Genomic DNA, 22,213 nt, shown 5'->3' with positions numbered 1-22,213 from the left:
TCGCTCATAAAACTCTTTAAAAATTTAACCAAGCCTTTTCGTACTCCGAAGTACAAAATAGCTACAAGGTATCACTTTCATATTTTTTATATAAAATGTGACAACCGTCTGTTCAGTCGACTTATTAGTAGATAGCCAAAAAATAAAGCCATGTTTTTACATATTCCAAAATATAAAATAGTTGCAATGCGGCGCTTTCATTACTTTTTGACAAATAGAAAGATACCCATGGATGCATTCGGATTGTCTATGGCTCATATCCTTAAAAAAAAAAAATAGCCAAGTCTTTCCTCACTTCAAAATATAAAGTAGTTGCAATGCGATGCGTACATTATTTTTCTGCAAGCCAATGTAGTCGATCGACCCATGGCTCACACGTCTCTTGGAAAAATTAAACAAAAAAACAAGTTTGTTTAAATGAAAGTAAGGAGCGACATTAAAACTTAAAAATTAGGTAGAATAGAGATTAAATCTAATACAATTTGTCACATAGTTTACATCAATTCAATGACATAAAAGAACACACCAGCTTCTATCTTTTGACAGACTTTTGTTAAGCCTTTGTGCTTAGCCTCCTTAAACTGTACAAAATGGGCAGTAAATTAGCATGATCCACCAAAGCCGAAACAAAAGTTTCTGAAAGATTTTTATATGAAGAGTCTCCACGCGTTTATTAATGGACACTTACTGAACAAGACATGGCGTAACGTAACTTAACATATATGTCTGTGCTTTTACATTTAAATATAACCTCACAATTTAATAAGTTTGAAGCTCTTTTATGATTTTGTCATTTTGTAAATTACTTTCCTTAAAAAAGACATATTTAAGAACTGACGAAATATTTCTCAAGTATATTAGTCTTATTTCTGCTGTTGTCTTCATGAGTTAACATGACGTCATTTTTCGCATTTTGACCCATTTCAGGTTCTATAAATACATTATCAGTGCAGATTAGTATGACGTCAGTATTGTTATTAGTATTATAGCCGTCCATCAGCAATGACGTCATTTTCACAATATATACGGAGATCTTCAGGCCTTTTTATCAGTTATTTAAAAAGAGTGTTAACGATGCTTAAATTTATAGCCATTACGATTCCCTGCGCTGGAATAGTAACCACGTGGGCAATTAAAAAATATGGAGAATCCAAAAAGGATGAAAGGCCAAAGAATGTGGATAGAAACCCAGATAGAATTCTTAAGCATAAAAATGATCTCAAAACAGCCAACAAGGGTGTAGGATTAGATGTTGGCTGTGAAGGGTTTGCAACTGGCGTCAAAGAAGTCACGGGTCTGCTTCACAAGTCTCATACCAATGCTGGCAAAATGGCTTATGACGACCCTCAACTAGGGTCCTTGATTTTAGCTTGGGCTAGAATATGTGAAATCCTTGGACCACAGTTAGAACCTTACCTACAAATGGCTATACCACTTGTCATTCAAGCAGCTAATATGGAACCTGATTTACATTTCGAAGATCGAGATGCTGCTGAGAGCAATATGGAAATAAAAATAACAGAAGACATCAAAAGGAAAGCTATTGATTTGAAAATACTGGCAACTTTTGTTGCGGGAGTCAAAGAAGATTCTTCTGACGCTGACAAAGCATGCGAAATAATATTAAAAAATATTAATTTTGTTGAAGTTAACATCAGAAGAGCTGCAGTACAAAGCTGTCGCGTAGTATGTGAGTATGCCAAATATAAAGATCGAAAATATAAGAAAACAATTTTCTTTTCTATAGTGGAAAATATAGTCGATGAGCCAAATAAGGAGATTTTGTTGGAAAAGCTCGATTTATTGGTTGTCTGTATGAAAACCTTCGGTGCTAAAATATTCGACTGTGATGTAATAATTAAAATTGATCAAATCTTGAGGAAAATCTTTGAAATTCATGACAAAAATAAGGAAGAAAAGTCAAAAAGGAAGGACGATGAAGCTAATCATGGTCAGCTTCTGAACAAGATTTATTATATTCTCCATGAAATCCTCATTATAAACAAATACACTTTTAGATGGTATTTTCTTGAGCTGATAAAAGGCCCGGTTAATGATCTACTGACCCCTGAAGAACCATGGGAAGACCAGTTGTTTGCACTACGCATTGTCAATGAAGTAATTGAATATATTGGTCTAGAATGGGACAAATGGTACTCTGACAAAGAAAAAATGTTTATTGAAGGGACGATGGAAAAAATTATGAGGATAATTGACTGTAGGCCACCAGCAGTCGTTTTAGAGGCGGCCTTTCATGGAATTGGTCTTCTGGGGCTGCACCAAGGAGCCATTATTAAGAACTTACGAAGTTATCCAGAATTCCTAACAAAAACACAATTCGAAAACTTGAAAAAATCTAAGCTTTTTCAAAACCTGAAGGAAGCTGCTATAAAACTTGAAAAATGTATAGAAACAGAATATACAAAAGACCCAGAATTTCTTTCTGCAAGAGAAAAGGCCTCCGATACCTTGCTCATATTAAATATGAACATAATGCCAATTGCAGAGCAAGCCAATACTGCAGAGCCAATACAATTGCAGAGCCAAAACATATTTTTGAAAATAACAAATATCTTTATGAATGTAAAAAACTGGATAGGTCAGGCTAGGTTTAGTTGGGCTAGGTTAGATAGTAATATAGATAGTAATTAGATAGTAATTAGACAGATAGTAATATTAGGATAGGTTAGATAGGATAGGTAGTAGTAATAATTATTACTGTTGCTGTGAAAAATCCGAGCAACTCCTCTATCTGGTGAGCATCATGTGATCATTGGTGTAAAGGTCTGATGGAGACTGTCACAGCTCAACACTTGGCTCAACACTCAACGACTTGGACTTATGTGCGATGATTCAGAGCTGTGTGAAAGCTGAGAAGATACGTCAGACTCGTTCATACAAGCTAGCTTTTGAACAGAAAGCTGATTTACAGAGACCCTGTGTGAACCCTATTTTTTTGGTTTCGAAAGGCACCAAATTGAGGAATACAAGTTCCTTCCTATGCGCTGTTATAGCTGTCAGCAATATGGACATTCCGCGAAAGTTTGTAAGAACTCTGCTTGTTTTTCTTGGTACACCGCTGATCACAGCAATTCAAGGGACAATCCCTATTCTGGTGTTATGAAGTGTACGCTCTGTGGTTCTACTGCTCACCCATGCTATAGCATCAAGTACCAAGTATCAAAGACGCTCCTGAGTAACAAATGAGGAACTCCCCGCTTAGAGTTTGTGTGGAACGTAAATGGGGCCATCATTGAAAAACTTCCATTCATGGAAAGCGCACTCTGCTCTGTAAATGTCTGCATAGTAAATGGAAAAGTGAAACTGCTAAATGCATATAAAAGATAAAGTGACAGTTTGGCTTGAAAATGAAACAGTTCCAGTTCAGACTTTGAAGAAGCAAGGTAGTTTAGATAGTCAGTATGATTTAAAAAGCAAGAACACTGTTGCCAGTGATATACAGCCGAAATCAAATACAGAGAATCCCAAGAAGCTCAGCAGATCCCAGTCAGAAAACCACAAGAATGTGGAGCAACAAGTTTTCACCCGAAGCTTTTCTCATACCAAAAATATGACGAGTCTTGTGCAGGAGTCCAAGCCGAATGATGCTGAAACACAGTTGGAGTTAAGCTCTTTAAAGCATACCAAATGTGAAGAGAAACAGAAGCCTCAAACCCATCCCAAACAAAGTAAAGTGGGTAGACTTCCTAAATCAAAAACTGAGACAGCGATTAGTAGCAAGCACAATCCTAGGTCACGAGGAAGCATTTACGCTCTACAAGCTTGCAAAATCTATTTCCTATGATCAAACATCAAACAAGAAGACGGGATAAAAAAGTTATTGGACTAGGTTGTATGAAATTGGTGCTAAAAGTAAATCAAAAACCTTCTGAAAACCAGAAGAAAAAGAAGAAACCAAAACAGGTTATTGTGTATTTTAATAACGGCTATGGCAAGGATACAAAAATAGTGTCTCCTCCAGAAACTTCATATTAGTATCCGGTTAAAGCTGTTCCTAACATATAAAAAAAAGTCGTCCCAAAAGGCAAGCTAGCTTAGAGGAAAATTCAAAACAAAAAAAAATTATTCATCAAGTTTCTGAGCCAGGTCATGTTCCAAAAATTCGAGTTCAAGAAAATCCACTGAGTACTATGAAGCCACCTGTTTATGGGAACGAAGTCTGAATTTGATCAAGTACTCGTTTTTGCTTTACATTTTTTTGTATTTATTGGAGTTGTTTGTTTCTAAATAAATTTTGCTAAATTCTAGAAATCTTCCGATATTTTGAAGTTTAATTATTCTTTTTTGTGTGTGTGATATAGCTAATGTAGTATTGACAAGTGTATTCAAATCTTAGCTTTGGAAAAAAAAAAAAAACTAATTTTCTGAGGAAAATTTTGGTTTTCAAGCCTGTTCATCCATCAAAATTAATAACAAGGCAAAGATTCATTCTCTTTGGATTGAAATCTGTTTTTAATCACTCCGTTGCAACATATGAACATGCTTCACAATCAGAATAGGGCTGTAGTTTTTTTTAGTAAGTAAATATTGACAATGCTTATGCTTGTCAACTATGTTGTATTGTATCAGATTAACGACGCTTCTTGACTACTAAGGTCCCTGCGTCGGCCCTGTAGTGCATTCCTGCAGCATGATTCGATCTCTGGGTCCCGTATTACCAAGCTAAGGTCAAATCCACTGCGCCACCACAGGACTGTCAACTATATTGTAAACAAAGTAAGGCCATATCAAATTATCATACCCACTTTCCCGATTTCACTGGTAATGAATGACTTGATTAGGTCTTTATAGGTGCTTTTGTAGAGGGAGAGGTGAACCAATTTTCAATCAAAATCTCAAGCTTTTTTCCAAGTGTAATCTCTGTTTTTTCCAAGAGTAATCTCTCTTTCTCTTATCAGTCTTATATAGTCTTATCAGGTCTTAAATTTGATAAATCTGTTCTATCCAATTCTGATATATTTTTTGCATGTTATCTAATCAGAAATTTTGACTTTTTTCGTATGTCCCAGTTATTTGTTAATTACTTATTAATTCATTATTTAATTGATTATTCCTGATTAATTTTTGAACTTCTATGCTTCAAACTTTACACAAATTTCAGTTTATAGTAACGTTTATGAAAAAGATGAAGTTGGAAATTCATCTTAAATGAATTCCTATTTTCTCCCCAACCACAAATGAACTTATTTCTTTTCAATATGTGAAAAAAGTCGTCCGCCCAAGTAGACTACGTAAATCTATTTAGATTATCCTCCAATTTTGTTGAAGGTAAAAGAAAAGGACAAAATAAATAATATAATTTATTTTTCCCAGGAACACAATATAATAAAAATAGTGTTGTATAGGAAAAAGAGTGGTCAAGTATAAAGTTCGTAAACAAGTATAAAGTTCGTAAAGTTCCGGCCAAGTAGACTACATAAATCTATATAGAGTACCCTCCAATTTTGTTGAGGGTTAAAAGAAAAGGACAAAATAAATAATATAATTAATTTTTCCCTGGTACACAATATAGTAAAAATAGTGTTGTACAGGAAAAAGAGTGGTCAAGTATGGCTTTGGAAATGCGACGATCCGGAAATTGGAGGAAGATGCACTAGAGATTTTTCAGAGAATTTGTCTTAGGTTAGTCTTTGGATACCCATTTCAACAACCGCATATAAAATAATAAGCTACCATCAAGAGACCCAGAAGGAAATTTTCCAGGGGAGAGGGGCAGACGCTAAAATAGCAGTGATGGTCGGGTGACAGTTTGGGGGGTTTAGGGCACCAAACTACGACTTTAACCAAAAGAGGACGAATTTGGAGAAGGTAATTGATTTAAAAATATCAATAACTATATTTTAGGCGTCCCAGTTGCAAAACAAGTAATGCCAAACGGTGGCAATACTTGGTTCAGCCAAATTGATTCGCTTTATTTGTAATGAAATTAGGCTATGTTTGGTGATCTGTAATAGCATATCAACTATAATGAAGGGGAGAGTCATTGATTAGGTGGGGGTAGGGTAGCTTCCTACAAATGTACATTTTAATGGGCAAACTTCTTATTCTTCCTCAGGCTTCAGATAAACGTTGAAAGAGGTAGGAGGAGTAGTATTTAATTAAAATGTTTCTCTATACAGGGTAAAAGGTTAAATACCCATATCTAAAAGCACATAGGTGGAAAAGGCAAGGCAGGTGATCATCAGTCCGGCCAGGAAACTTTTTTAGGGTGGCAAATACTGCTAGGAACTTACTTTTCAGCAATTTTGAAGGGTAATATTTTCTTTAAAGGAAAAGGGTCACTCCGTTTCCCTTTTCCTTTGAAAATAGGTGTTACATGGGATAGCTTCCAGGAAGAAGGAAACTTGCATTGCTCGAATGAGATTTGGAAAAGTATTGCCAGAGGTTCACATAGCTCGTCTCTCAGTTCTTTCAAGATAAAGGACGGGATGCTATCAGGATTGAGCGCTTTTGACGCTTTCATGCCCTTCATTGCTCTTAGAACAGTTCCTGGCGTGAAGCCAATACTGTGGAGCTCGCTTCCTGGATGTGAGTCTTGGAGTTCAGGTAAATAGCCATTGTCAACAGTGAACGTACTTGTAGAAAATTCTACAAGAGCATTCACCTTATCTAGCCTAGTACTACGGACCACATCACTTCGATCTATTAGTGTTGGTAATTTCTGTTGCTCACCTAGATTGCGTTTGCAAAGGTTGTAGAACTTGCTTTTTGTTCTTATTTTCTGGAATTAAGAACAAAAGTTCATTTAATCCAATTCCTTTTACATATTTTTACTTCACAATAGTCACAAGCTAAGCTTCCTTTCAAATTATGCTGTTATGTCAAGATCCAGTATGTTTTGTATTCACCACTCTTCTCTTTTCCGACTTTCCTGAGCTGAAGGTTGAATTCAAACCTTCTGTTAATTTCTAATAAAGTGGATAAATCTTCTGAGACTTAATTAGTTTCCAAAGGTTAAAAGTAGACTGGTTACCTTAATAAATTTCGGACACTTTGCTTAAGAAGATTTTTAAGCACCCTATATAGAAATAGTTATAGTAATTCGCCTAGACGAGTAACGGCTACTAACAGATTAGTTCAGGAGATGTCCCCACTGCGGTCCTTACAGGAGATCGTTGAAAAATAACCGTTCAAAAAGCTCACACTTTTACGCCAAATTATGACAAGAAAGGAATTTCCACTCAGGATAAGAGTGGATGTTGCCATGCCTGTGATGTTGTTGTGACATATCTTCTCACTACTGTTCTCGCTGTGCTGTACTTTCGTTCATCATTGCCACAGACATTTTGTCCATGCCTTAAGCTTTAGCTTTTCAGATTCAGTCATCATCGTGAGTAATTTCGCATGACGCCATAGATAGCAATAAAACTTCTTTTCCAGCTATTCCCAGTAATTATATTTTCGTCTTAATTATGTTGTTACATAATTCAGTAATAGACAGGCATGCTGCATTGCACACACCCTCTGAAATTTCAAATTACTTATTAGCATAATAATCGTCTTATTATTAAGTCGTAGGATGCCAAATACTCAATGCGATTCTCGCTATCGCTTATTCCATGCCTTTGCTTTAGCTATTTGAATAGTTTAATTTAGCATGCGTCATAGGTACGAAAAACGATAAAGTATCCCATAGGAAAAAAACAATGATGCAGGTTGCTCTTTAAATGCATACGAACGTGACCGTCATTCACATGAAAAAAAAATTAAGACTCTAAACGACTTTTCAACCTGTTGTAGCCCGGCAATACGGAGTACCCAGGTTCGATCCCAGCTGCAGCAGGGTTGGGCAACAAGCTTACTATTTGTGCCTGTAAAAAACACTCAGCAACTGAAACGTCGACACGACACCCTATGTGCCAGCAATGGCTCAGAAGGATCTTTATCTTTTTTAAACAAATCTTCCTATACTCATTACCTATCTAGATCGCTTTTTCAAGCCAGAAAATCTCAGTGTGCCAATTTCAAAAAACAAAATGTGGAGTCGTTCTCGAGAAAAAAAATGCAAAGGTATATAATAAGAAAAGATATATTATAAATAATAGTGAAGCACTAGTGTTGGAAATACAAATATAGTAAACGGATCTGAGATTTGATTTAGGAAGAAAAATTTGAGACTTGAAACGAAAATTTCATGAAATATTGAAGAAAAAGATGACATTATTGTCATAAAAGGAAAGAATGAATTTCATGAAATATTGACGAAAAAGATGACATTATTGTCACAAAAGGAAAGAATAGACAAAGAATTTATAAATTATTAGACATATAATTTACAAATAATATAATGTAAGTAATGGAGAAGTACCAGAGTCAGAAATATACACATATATCTATATACCTATATCTACATTACCTTTCCCATGCAGTCACTATCTGAAAAACCAAACTGGCCTTTGATCTTGCTAACCGTAACCAGTTTCTGGATTCTAGCAAGAGTCTCTTGGAAACCAACGCTTTGCCTGAAATGTTAACTCACATTAGTATGCGCTTTGACTATATCCCCCCTCCTTCTTATTCTTGTATAATCGAATTCAGTTACTGGTAGATAGAATCAACAAATGAATGACTTCATGACCAATGCGACTGTTTTCATTCAAGACAAGTCCCTGAAGTTTGAAAATGAAAATGACAACTTTGATTCTGCTTTGGCCCTCCATATTTCCGAAAACCCTGATCATTTACTTCTTTTTGAAGAGGCGACTTTAATATCCGCTCTAAATGGCTTACCGCAATCTTTTAGAGAGGTCATTGAGATAAAACAAATATATGAACAGAAATTTTGCTATAAATAGACACAGGAGATATTTCCTTAAGCCCAATTTATAATAAATTAATATTAAAAGATTCAATCAATATTTTTCCCCAGTCTCGCTTTAGGCAATCTGCCCTGTGAAAATTTTTTTTTTACTTTAAACATCGAGCCTCGGAAAAAGTATATAAATAAAACATTACGCTCAAAGGTAGTTTTAGCATCAGGGAGGTACAAAAAGGGGGGGGGGGGTACTTTGGTTCCAGGACCACCTTCAAAATCTATCATTTCCCTAATTCGAACGCATTTCTTATTCAAATTATCAAATCAATCTTGTATTTACTATTGCACTCCTCAACCCCATATAAATTTCCGTGTGCGTGTGATTTGTGCATTGAAGAACAATTGTTATTTAATATCTTAGTATTTGCTTTAAACATTTTGTATATCTTGCAACTCTTAAATTCTAAGTAGTAGCACCTTACCTATTTAATTGGAATAAGTCTGTAACTAATCTGGCGTTTGCCTAATGCAACGGACAACTGAAGCCTGAGGCAAGCATATTCACCAACAATTTAGTCAGCAGATTTCCGGTAGTCAGAGGGAATATCCGTTTTTTTACACATGTCTGACAGTAAGCATTGCATATAATTATAAGAGACTGGATATATTTAGTACTTTTTATGATTTACCGGAAGATCGCTGAAAGACTTCGCTGAAAATAGTTGCAATCGTAAACAGTTGTCGAAATTCCATCTTTCAGTTGCTGATAACTATCCTTGCCTGTTTGATGAATCTATGAAAGTCCTCCTCCTCTTTACTGACTCATATCTATGTGAGACCGGACTTTTGGCTATGGTTTACATTAAACTAAGCACAGAAATAAATTGGGTACATAAAACTCACTGTGATTAAAAGTTGAGTTGATGCTGAAACTGTAATGAAGAAAAATCGGAAACAAATACCGGTTTGTACAAAAATCGGAAACAAATAAGTTTGACTCCTTCTCTCAACTCTACTTTTTAGAACAGTAAAAAAAAATTAGCGCAAAGAGCGGGGCGTTGAGGAGGGAAGAGCCCCTTTAATATACGGAGTAATTTCTGTTCGTTTTAAGTTTTAATCTCGCTCATTACTTTCAGTAAAAAAAAAACTTGTTTTTTTTTTATTTAATTTCTGAACGTTTTTGAAATAATGCATGTTTTAATTTTGGCTTTCCGCACATGGATAATTAAAACGAAATTTGAATATAAATTTATTTTTATGGCTAAATGGCTTTCTCATAGTTTTGATCGGACGATTTGGAGAAAAAAGAAGCGGGGGAGTAGGCCTAGTTACCCTCCAATTTCTTGGTTATTTAAAAAGGCAACTAGAACTTTTAATTTTTTTACGAACGTTTTTATGAAGTAAAAATTTACGGAACTCACGAAATAACTTTTGTGACGAGCTTCTATATTTGTATGTTTTTATTACGTATATGAGGGAATTCACCCCCTTGTCAATTCCTGACTCTTTACACTAAAGTTTAAATTTTATCCCAATTCCTAAAGAATGACACCTGAATCACTAAGACCGTAGAATAAATAGATGAAATTAATATAATTACTTTAGCCTAAAGAGCGAGGTATTAGGAGGAGGTGAATCCCTCATATGCGTAATAATTTTGGTTCGCTTAACTTTTAATGCTGCTCCTTACTTTCAGTTGAAAAAAAAAACTTTTTCATATTTATTTTTTCATTGTATTTTTTAAAAAATGCTAAAAAATCCTGCTCCCCCTTTCATGAAAATTTCCTTACCCCATAACGAATTCCTCCATGGAAAGTTCCCCCCGTATAACCCCCTCCCCTCAGCCCCTCATCCCAACTGAAAAAATTCCCCTCAAAGCGTTCGTACACTTCCCAATAACCATTACTATGTGCAAACACTGGTCAAGGTTTGTAACTTGCTGCCCCTCCCGCGGGGACTGTGGGGGAGTAAGGCGTCCCCAAAAAAAAAATTTATTAGGTTTTTCGACTATGCTGAATAAAATGGCTATCTCAGAATTTTGATCCTATGACTTTGGGGAAAAAATGAGCGTGGGAGGGGGCCTAGATGCCCTCCAGTTTTTTGGTCACTTAAAAACACTAGAACTTTTCATTTCCGTTCAAGTGAGCCCTCACACGACATTCTAGGACCACTGGATCAATAAGATTATCCCTGAAAAAAAAAATAATAAAAAAATAAATAAACACGCGTCCGTGATCCGTCTTGTGGCAAAAAATGCAAAATTCCACAATTTTGTAGATAGGAGCTTGAAACTTCTGCTAAAAGGTTCTCTCATATGCTGAATCTGATGGTGTGATTTTCGTTAAGATTCTATGACTTTTAAAAGGTGTTTCTCCCTATTTTCTAAAATAAGGCAAATTTTCTTCGGCTCGTGACTTTTGATGGGTAAGTCTAAACTTATATATTTAAAATCAGCATTACAATGCAATTCTTTTGATATTTGACTATTTTTATAAAAAAAATCCGTTTTTTAAAGTTTCGGTTATTATTGAGCCAGGTTGCTCCTTACTACAGTTCGTTACTAAGAACTGTTTGATTTTTGCAGTTTTTTTTAACGATTCTTTTTCAGTTAATAATTACTGTTGTTCTATAATTATTTGTTATAATAGTTGTTTTCTCCGGTCGTTTCAGTCTTAATCTTTCTCAGTTAATAATTTGTGGTTGTTTGTTAAATTTTTTATTTTTTGTAATTGCTTTTCTTCAGGTGTTTCAGCCTTGTTTTTTTTTTCCAACCTAGCAACAGAGATTGTCCAATGTTAAGATATGACAAGTGTTTTTATATTGACCCATTTTCACACGAATTGGAGAATATCTGGTTGCAAGTTACAGAAAACATAGTATAACTTTAAACATTTTATATGCCAAACTTTCAAAATTATGAGGTTCTATATATTAAACGCAATTGCGTCTTATATATTTAACACAATAAAATCGTCAGTCTTTGTCTAAACGTATATTCTTTGATGTATTTTAAGAAGTTAATACTATCCTTCAGTGTTTATTCATAGATTAAATGCTGAGGAATTTTCTCATTTTTTTATTGGTTGTTTTATTTTATTTTGTATTAATTAATAATTAAATTTTTAATGTATTTTTCCGATATTTTTAATGGCTCATGCTACTATGCTAAAACTATAAGTTGTTATAACTAACATCCACCATAGACACGGTAATGTTATTACATAGACACGGTAATGTTATTATATCCTGACTTATATCTTTTACTCTCAATTTATCTGTTTTCTTGTTGACATAGAAACTGATAAAATAGTGAAAAAGACATAAAAGAATAATTACCCCATATACTCCAAATTTCTGAAAATGAACATCTTGTCTGGGTGAAAGCCAATAGCTATAATACCTTTTATATTTTTGACTGCCATTTCTTTTACTTCTTTCAAATTTAAGTCTTTCCAGTAATATTTATCGCCATCAGTAATTTGGATTATAAGTGGAACATCAAAAACTTCCTGTAACCATCTAAAAAATAAAGAATATAAGAAAACAATTCTATCAAGACCATTTCTAAAATACTTTAGTGCCTCCTATGGCAATACAAAAAAAAATGTCAAACCTCCTGCGGCCATTTAAAAAACAGAATCTGAAAAAAAAACCGTAGGGAGGCCATTCGCGGATGTCTTAGTGCCTGGAGCCAGGGAGATGGCCCGGCGTGGAAAAGTGGGGTAGATGAGTAGCAATTCTACTTGGCATCTTTCATGACCTAGTGAAATTTGTTGGCGGATTTTGAAATTTGTTGGTAGATTTGGCAGCTTTTGGAATTCTGGTGAATTCTGCTACTGGCAGCTTTGGAACTTTTTCCATACCTGGAGATGGCAACTTTTAAAAAGTGAATAAAAAATAAGCTTGTATGAGGATCATTCAGAAAAAGCTTTTAGCGCCTAAAGTCAAGGAGATTGCAACTTCGACAGATTGAAATTTCAAAGAAAATGAAAATGGATACAAAAAAGGATTGTATAAAGGCCATTTGCAGACTGTTATATAATTCCTGTCAGGTCAGGAAGATAAAAATTTCACTGTCTGAAGCATCTTTCTCTGCTGAGAAAAACAAACCTGGTGATATTCTGAAGGCAAGCTGATTAACTCCAGATATTTTCATGTTTTAGAAAGAAATCAAAGTCCTTATTGTTACTATTAACATAATTATTACTAATGTGGACAAACCTAAAAAAGCTGAGTCAAAACTGCTGCCCATTCCCCCCACGTAAAAAGAAAGAATGAAACAATTACCACACAACTATTAACGCCCTTTCAGGCTTGGTACCCCGGGATAGGGGTTTCCCATCTCTTTTTTGCCTTCATAGAATAAGTCTTCCTTGGTAGTGTCAAGGTGCCCATCATTAGTTTCCACCATATCAAGAACGCCAGCTTCATCAATCGTCAAGATTGATTCATCATATCAAGATCGGATTGGACAGGCAACACTCGTCTGTCAAAAGTGAGGGGAGAGTCTATCTCTACTCCCCATCCTTCAGCAATGCTTAATCCTCAGAAGGAGTACTAGCAAGATAACTTATTTTCCCACCTCGTTTGGTCCTCAGGGGATCTTTTCTAACACCACGGTTGACACTTCATACATCCAGGAGAATTAACACCCTAGACATGATTTTGGAAACCAGGACTGGTTTTAGCCCATCCAACCTTGACAACGGCTTTAAAAAAAACCTTCGTCACGGCTAGACATCAAACAGTACGTTCAGCAGCTGGAGGGTGACTATAGGTTCTTATTTGTACCAATTACTTTCAGCACGCCAAAAGAACGCTTTAATCTCTACCTCCGTCAAAGCCCTTGATCAAATCTAATTGTTGTAATTTACAATGACGTCCTCTATATAACAAAACAATAGGTTCTATTTTGGATACTAAACGATTGTTTGGGGAGCCAACTTGGCCAGCTTTCCAATAAAATATGCATTGACGCCTTTTATGTACGCTGCTATAGATTATCTAGAATTAATAGAATCTAGCAGTTTTAGACAAATGAAGTAAAGGAGTAAAATTTCATACCATTAGTACTTAAAATGAACAAAAATTAAAACATGATTCTGTAATATCCATGACGGAAGGGGGAGGGAGGATATTTATTGAGACTCAGTAGTAAGTTATAAAAGGTGCAGCAAAATCAATTTTAATTTTAAAAAAAAACCCTTCCTGATTATTTCTGTTGAGTGAAAAAAGAAGACTTCCAAATACTGTGAGAACAAGCTAGGGCAAAAGAAAATCAATTTTACTTCCTGAGACCAGATTAGCTAAGGGTGACAAAAAACAAGAGAACGAAGAAACAACAAAGAACACATATCAATGGAAAAGGGTATAAAATTACAAATAGCTGGGCCACGACCTCCGCTCAAAAAACCTAGACCACAAATTTTTCCATTTGATAATTTAATAAGCCACTTAATATGGGTTTAATGTTCAGCTGCTTTTTCACCGTTATTCAAGAAAGGGACTTCTTGTGTTAGTTTTTGTTTCGTCAGATTTGTAAAAATTGTCTGTTAGACTTTAAACTTTAGTAACTTTGTATAAAAAAAAATCTTATTCCTTCACTGAAATTTTATTCTCAACAGAAATTTTTACGATTTTCTCTTTTTTTCACTGACTGATTTTTACCAGTACCTTATTTTAGTATTTACATTAGACGAAAATGAAAAAGAAAACAAAATATGGTATAAGCCTAGAACTGGGCCTATTGAGAAGGAAACGTAATAAGAAAACAATTCTTACTTCATAATATGCAGAAAAATGGTAGTGAATACATTTCGAAGATACTAAACCGATTTTTTTTATTTTTCTGCCTTTTTTCGCTGACTGCTTTTTTTCTTTGTTTTTTCCTGCGTTTATTCTGTTAACAAATCTTTTGAAAAAGTCAATATAGTCTGTTTAGTTTAAAAGGGCGGGCTGTAAACTCAATTTTTCCCCAAAAGTCTTAAAAACTTTTTGACTTGGCGACATCCAAACTGACAAGAACTGAAAAATGAAAATGTAAAAAAAAAAAAAAAAATCAAATCCAGTTTTGGCAACAGGCGATAAACTGCGATGAATTTTAGGCTAAGGGTGTAGATCAAATCCAGTTTTGGCAACAGGCGATAAACTGCGATGAATTTTAGGCTAAGGGTGTAGATCCCGAAAGCGTAACTTAAAAAACAAATCAAATTCAAAACAAATTCAAAGATGATTATCAAGAAAATATATTGAATGAATTCAAGGATCTTTTTGGTATAAGCCTAGAATTGGCACTGTTGAGAAGGAGATATGTTAAGAAAACAATTCTTACTTCATAATGTGCAGAAGAATTCTAGTTAACACGTTTTGAAGGCGCTTCAATTATATTTTATCCTCCCACCTTCCCCAACGTGCAAATATATAGCCCAAATGATATATTTCACATGTGTTTTTCCGTTTCTTGATTACGTCAACGTTGATTCAATTTAAGGCATGGGAAATATATAAATTGGGCTATATATTTACGTTTTTTTATTATGTATAAGAGGGGGTTTGCCCCCTCGTCAATACCTCGCTCTGTACACTAAAACTTGAATTTCATCCCAAATCTTTAAGAGTGACCCTGAATCACAAAATCCGTAGATTAAATATTTGAAACTACTAAAAATGCTTTAGCGTAAAGAGCAAGGTATTGTAGAGGAGAAAACCTTCTTTTATACGTAATATTTTATGCTCGTTTTAAGTTTTAATGCTACTAATTACTTCCAGGTGAAAAGTATTTTTTATTCATTTTCTCATGTCAGCTCCCATGATTTTGTAATAAACCTATTCAAACTACCAATTTTTTTATCCCCCACGGCAAAAATTCGTGGGAACGTATTTTCTGCAAATTATCGACGATGTAGAGCTACAGAATGATTTCTTCGCCTGTGATCGGGGCTAAAATAGGATAAGAGAGACACTGAATAAACTGAGCCACGTAACAATACATATCTGTTTGAACAGACGCGTATGCATGTTCTTCTTTGCTTGGAGTGAACAGGATTTTCAAAGAATACTATTGGGGGCACAAAGAGAGCGCTTGGCCCCTGCAATTCCACTCCAGAACCAGCTTTTCAGAAGGACATTTGTAAAACTTTCAACACTGATAGGCTAGGCTTGAATTTAGGGGAGCAAGTAGGTTGATAAAATAAGGCATGGAAATTGTGATTTTCCTAGGCATTCCCCCCCCCCCACCTCGCCGCTTCAACCAACTTTAGCAGGAAAGTGCTTAAATCTATTTTAAAATTTAGACACATGTTTCAGATATTCAGAGACTTTTCAGATAAATTCAGAGGAGAGGATCCAGACTTCCTGATATAGAAATAGATAGATAGGACAAGATAGAATAGATAGGACAAGATGCAATAGATACGATCCCCTCCCCTTAAAAAACCACGACTGTTTGTCGTCATTTATATTCCCTCTGTCTCGGTGTCCCGGTCGTCATTTTTGTCCCGGTGTCCCGGTCTGTAATTTCTCTTTAAGTGTCCCGGTCGTCATTTATATTCCCTGTGTCGCGGTCGTCATTTGTGTCCCGGTCTGATAAGGTTTAATGGAATTTTTACCCTATAAATTAAAGCACTTTTTGTTTCCTTTTTTAAGCATATTGGTTTTTTAGGTTATTTTTTGTTTGTCACTGTTAGATTTTACTTTGCATGGACACACTTGCGAAAAAACTTACAAAATGCGGATATCCAATTGTTTAAAAAAAGAAGTTTTTTTTTTATCTTCCAGAAGTTAATATAAGCGATTGGTAAGCTGCGGGTAGTTAATAATAGGTAATTACTTAAAGCCCCAACTCAATAGCCTAAGTCCTTCCTGGGATACACCCTTTGGACAGCCTGCATTTTCATTGTGTTTAGGTTTAATTCGACATTTCTCTCAGCATTCCCTGGAATCTTCACCTTAATATCCTTAGCCTTTTTGGTGCTCTGTTGGTAAAAGAGCGAGTTCACTTGACGTCAATCAGTGAGGTTTAGCCATCTAAAGAATATTGTTTACAAGTCCTGCAATGATCGGCAGTAACAATGAAAAGAAACTATCAACCGCTTGAACAAGCCGCTTTCTTTTAAAACCTTCTCCATTCTTTTTGCAAGATTGGGGGCATGTACAAGTGAGCGACGTTGCTTTGTATGTCTTAACTACTTCTTGCAGTTGATCATTGTCTTCAATTGAATTTCAACAAAGCTCATATAGAAAATTAATGAATACATTGTCAATACCATGTTTAAGCACAGCTTTCTTAAGCCGTGGTTTCGAATATCTAATGCAAATAATTAAGAAGACATTTTGAATCTACTGGAAAAATTCTCCTCTTTCGAATGGCTCACCTATATAGTCAAGTCACTAAGATAACCTGCGAAAAGGCTTTAAGTGGAATGCCTCAAGAGAAGTATATTAGTATAAGTATTTTCTAAGATTCCAGTCACCCCAGCTGCCCCCCCCCCAATTACGCTTGATCCGGTTGAGATTTAAAATAAGAGATCTGAGTTACGAGGTCCTTCTAAATATGAAGTTTCATGAAGATCCGATCACTCCTTCGTAAGTTAAAAATAAGTAATTATTTCTTATTTTTCAGAATTAACCCCCCTCCAGCAATAGAGCGGATCCATTCCGATTATGTAAATCACGCATGTAAGACTTCTGCTTATTTTTCCCGCCAAGTTTCATCCCGACCCCTCCAATCTAAGCGTTTCCAATGATTTTAGGTTCCCCCACCCCAAACTTCCCCCAATGTCGCCAGATCCGGTCAGGATTTAAAATAAAAGCTTTGAGACACGATATCCTTCTAAATACCAAATTTCATTGAGATTCGATCACCTGTTCGTAAGTTAAAAATACCTCATTTTTTTCTAATTTTTCAGAATCAACCCCACCCCCAACTACCCCAAAGAAAGCGGATCCATTTCGGTTATGTCAATCATGCATCCAGGACTTGTGCTTATTTTTCCCACCAGGTTTCATCCCGATCCCTCCACTCTAAGTGTTTTCCAAGTTTTAGGTTTCCCCCTATTATTAGGGCTATATACGTTTCCATCAATGGAATGGGGGGGGGCATTACCAGGGCAACGACTATTATAATGAAAAAGAGCATAAAATAGGGAACATAACGGAGCAACTTTTATCTTTTGTTTGTTTTGTATATAGCCTAAGGCTATATAGAGGGGAGGGTGGGTATGAATTGCCAAAAACGCGAACAAGTTCATAAAAAGGAGCATAAAATTAGAAATCAAAAAACGTCTCTCTTTTTTTCCTTGTATGTCTCCTTCTGGAGAGCCACTATTCGTAACCTTTGCCAATAGCCATTAATGATTGTCTGCTATTTTGAAAAAATACCAGAGAAAATATAAAATCCGCACTTAAAAAAAAAAAAAATCCGTTACATGACTCCTCTACATCATCAAAAATATCCCTTAAATGATTCAACGGTATCATCGAATAACTATCCTTAAATAATAGTAAACACCACTAACATGATTGGCAAGTGTATATATTCGTGATAAATAAGCACAAATATCAAACTAAAAAACAGGTTCAGATTCAGAGCATAATCGTTTGCTTTGTTTTTCTAGTTGGATTTTTTTTTTTTTTTTAGAAAAATAATATCTACAGATATTGAAGCACCAAGTAAATGAACAAATGATTAAAATAATTAATAATACAAGATTTTAAAAATCAAATACAAAGTTATGTTTAAAAAGATATTTGTTTAGTTAGGTAGTCGCATAATCAACTCTTTAGTATTAGCTTTAATTATTATGAATATGAAATCAACTTAAAATTATAGAGCTAAATACAAAATTAGAGCATAAGTATGTACTATTTACATAAATACATAATTATAAGCTATCAAACATTATTTTTAACATTACAAAATATAATATTTTCTATGACAAATATATAAATTATAATTGTCATAAACTATGACAATAATCCTAAAACTACAACTTACTTTGTAAACAAAAATGGAATCAAATGTCCTAAGTGCATTGCATCAGAGGAGGGGCCACGACCAGTGTAGAAGTAGAATTTCTGCCCCTTCTCAACACAATCTAAGATGACGTGAAGATCTCGATGGCTAAAAAATACACCCCCTCTTAGGAGGGGATGAACTTCCTCAACCTTAGCAACTCGTTTGAATCGTTCAATTAGTGAGTCATCTATAGCAGAACAACCAAATTTCTCTGTAAAAAAGGATTTTCGAAATAAATACATCTGCATGAGATTAATATTAAGTTTTATGGCTTCTCAGTGTATCTCTTTGTGGATTATATCCTAACAAGCAACATCTGAGATCAGGCAAAGACCCGTGTATGATTCTCAGACACAAGAAGATAGTTATTTTTACTAAATTATAACTATTATTAGTTACTAAACCAATCGAATTGGGTGAGTTAATTTATTGACTGGATTAACTGAATAAATTGACATTATTAATTGATTGAAACATTATGCAAATTGATGAAAGTTCATAACATTTAAATACAACTGTTGTATGGACACGCGTGCTTTGTTTAGTTTTAAATCTAATTAGTGAATTTTAAATCTAGAAGGAGAATGAGGGTATGCTGATGCAAGAAGTATTGGCGGTTGTAGACATGTATTTAAAATGTAGTGATTTACTTAATAGATCACCATTATGAAAGAATCTCTTAGCCTGTTCAAGTCTAACCAAATCTTACAGGTTTGAACACCCCCCCCCCTCCCCTCAAAATTTTGGGCCAGCTGGTTGAAAGAGAACACAAGTGCATATAAATGAATTTTTGATGCATTATATATATTTTTTTTTACTCTATCTCCCTGAAGAAAAATTGTGGATATGCCCCTTAAGTTCAGAATTTAACAGGTGTGACTTAATTGTATACTTAAGATCGATCTTCCATCTTCTTTTACTTTTTTTAATTTGTATTAGTTTAACTACGTTTTATAGCTTATTTTTTACTTACAGTCTGTTACCACAAACCGTCTGGAAGAATCTCTTAGTCCATTCAATAGAAAACGATTCTTATTTTAACATATGTTAAAGCACCAAGGACAGTGAAACCCCCATCCTTTTCTATCAGAAAACTTGTACAGCTATGAGTGTCTTAAAACATTAGAAAAAAAAAATCAAGAATTAGGTTTTTATAAAGAAGATCTCCTAATTCAGGCATCTAATTTTTGGTAGTAGTGGTGCCAAATAAATAAATAAAAAACGTTGCAAAAAAAAATCAACAAAAACAAGCTAAAAACATGTGGCACCAAACAGCTTAAGAAGGTGTAGTTTTCCTTTGAAGGTTTACCTGTTTCGTAGAATCAACAAATTGTTGATGTTTGAATTATCACAGATGAACGGTGTTGTAAATTTAACCAAATGTTTTTGCTTAGTTATTCTCAGAGTGTAATGTGGCAATACTGATGAAAATGGGATACTACCCTGACAACTACATAACTCTGAAACAGCCAAAATAAAAATATGAACATCAGAGCTTTCAGATAAATAGTCCTATAATTTGGTACAAAGCAAAAAAAATTTCTATATTGATGCCCTTGGTACTTTAAGGTAGAGGTTGATAGTCCGTCCCATTCCATGATAGGGCATTCCTTGTTGGACAATTGTTACACTTGCAGAAAACATTAAAAATTAATATTAACTTACTTATGAGCTTGTCATAGTCAACTCCTTTCATGGATGAGGTATGAACATTCCATGGATCCACAAAATCCTCTACTGCATTTTGCCCATTTTGATCAGCAGCAACCAGTGGTTTACCTATAGAAGTGTCTCGTGAGTCTGTTTCAGATGCCATTATACTGTAAATTCAAAATCTTTTGTTAACAAAACCTGACATTTTCTGTTGATTTTTAACTGATATATTTGGTATGTTCAGAAACAATTGGGTATGAAAGTTAAATTTATACATATGTGTATTGCTTATGGACAGGTGGGGAGGGCGGTACTACAAGGATGTTTCAGAGCTCCCTTGCTGCCCCCCACCCAGGTAAACGTAAAATGTTGGCCACTTTAACAGACCACTTTCATGTTTTTCCCCCCAGGACAGCATCTTCCCCCTAAAAGCTGACTACCACCTCTCAAACAGTCAGACCTGTGTACACCTTTGTTATGAATACATTTTCATCAAAACTTTTGCCTTATATTTGTAATACTTGTGGGCAATAATTTTAATGTTTCTTTAACAAAAGGAAGAGAGGGTCAAGGGAAACTTCTTTTGATAAAAATATTTGTTATTATTATTCATAATGTTAGAAGATTTTATGTTTGACAAATATTTCTATTATCTCTGAATAACTGACAAGAAAAAAATCCATTGGGGCTTCTTGTTTAGCAGCAAACTAGATAGTGATGATAGTACACTCACTGGTAACCTGGACTGCTTAGATCACTTCTGTTATTTCTCATTTAAAATATATTTAACTATTCCCCTTTTTCTTCTTTTATTCTACCACACATCCAATTTTCTTTTCTTCCATCCTAGAATTTTTTTTTGCATCTTCATTGAAACCAAAACTTGGGAATTAAAAATAAAAAAAATTTCCATCCACCCTCCCATATATTATTCCAATTCCATTCCTCACCAAGGATACATAAAGAATAATCACCAGGAAAGCAACTGCCCAGAAAAAGTACAAAAACAAGAACACACAGGGAAATTGGCAGAAGTATGCAAAGGCTTAGAACCTTGCCTAAAATGCAGTTAGGAAACTAAAATCTGAACATGAGGAGCAGCTTACCACATATATCAAGGCAAACCCCATATCCTTCTAGAGACATGTTTCTGCTAAGAATCCTAACCATTTCTGACCTAAAACATTACAGATTAACCCACTCTTCCCCAGTAGACAAGGCTAGTGTTTTGAAAACCCAGTTTACCTCCACTTTCACCATCTGATCTTGTCTAACTATCCCTGCAGCACCTGCAGATTTAATATCTGATCCAATACCAGAATTGTCAGTCACTGAAGAAATGGTCTTAACTTAAATTACCTTAAATTGCGTCTTGGAGCAATATAAGGATTTTTCCTTGTAGAAACTCCAGAGTAGATAACACATGACACATAGTTGAATACATACACTTGACTAGTGGTTTGATGTTGCTAATTCCGATTCGAGTGCTTCCCAGTTATACTTCCATTCTTTTTTTGACCATTTGTTGCCAAGATGATTCTTAAAGCTGTCTGTGGTTTGGGCAGCAACGGTATCTGGCAGTAATTTGTTCCAGAGGTTGACAACACGGTTGGTAAGAAAATGGGCGCGTTGCCGCTTTGAGGAGAAATGCCTGGATAACTTCAAGTTATGTCCCCTTGTACGAGAATCCTGAGACGCCAGAGGAAGAAGACCAGGAACTGCCCTTGTATTAATAAGTTTATGAACCAGAATGGCATCACCCCATCTTC

The 22,213-nt window shown here is 35.0% G+C and overlaps 2 protein-coding genes across 2 annotated transcripts in view; one reads left to right on the top strand and one right to left on the bottom strand.

Moving 5' to 3' along the window:
• LOC136026119 (tryptophan--tRNA ligase, cytoplasmic-like) overlaps positions 1–22,213 on the bottom strand; it is a 40,810-nt gene that overhangs the window by 7,804 nt on the left and 10,793 nt on the right. The window contains exons 2-5 of the mRNA XM_065702407.1: positions 20,457–20,611; positions 18,771–19,002; positions 12,113–12,295; positions 8,378–8,483 (exon numbers count right to left, since the gene is read on the bottom strand). Coding sequence (XP_065558479.1) covers positions 8,378–8,483; positions 12,113–12,295; positions 18,771–19,002; positions 20,457–20,611 — 676 coding nt within the window. The remainder of the gene's footprint in view (positions 1–8,377; positions 8,484–12,112; positions 12,296–18,770; positions 19,003–20,456; positions 20,612–22,213) is intronic.
• The window catches only part of LOC136026113 (importin-5-like), a 130,835-nt gene continuing 109,693 nt past the window's right edge, over positions 1,072–22,213 (top strand). Inside the window, exon 1 of the mRNA XM_065702396.1 lies at positions 1,072–3,753. Coding sequence (XP_065558468.1) covers positions 1,075–2,652 — 1,578 coding nt within the window. The 5' untranslated portion in view covers positions 1,072–1,074 and the 3' untranslated portion in view covers positions 2,653–3,753. The remainder of the gene's footprint in view (positions 3,754–22,213) is intronic.

The sequence above is a fragment of the Artemia franciscana genome, chromosome 4 (assembly GCF_032884065.1).
Source record: "Artemia franciscana chromosome 4, ASM3288406v1, whole genome shotgun sequence".
NCBI lineage: Eukaryota > Metazoa > Arthropoda > Branchiopoda > Anostraca > Artemiidae > Artemia > Artemia franciscana.
Note: the sequence above shows the minus strand (reverse complement) of the source record. Positions and strands in the feature narration are given on the sequence as shown.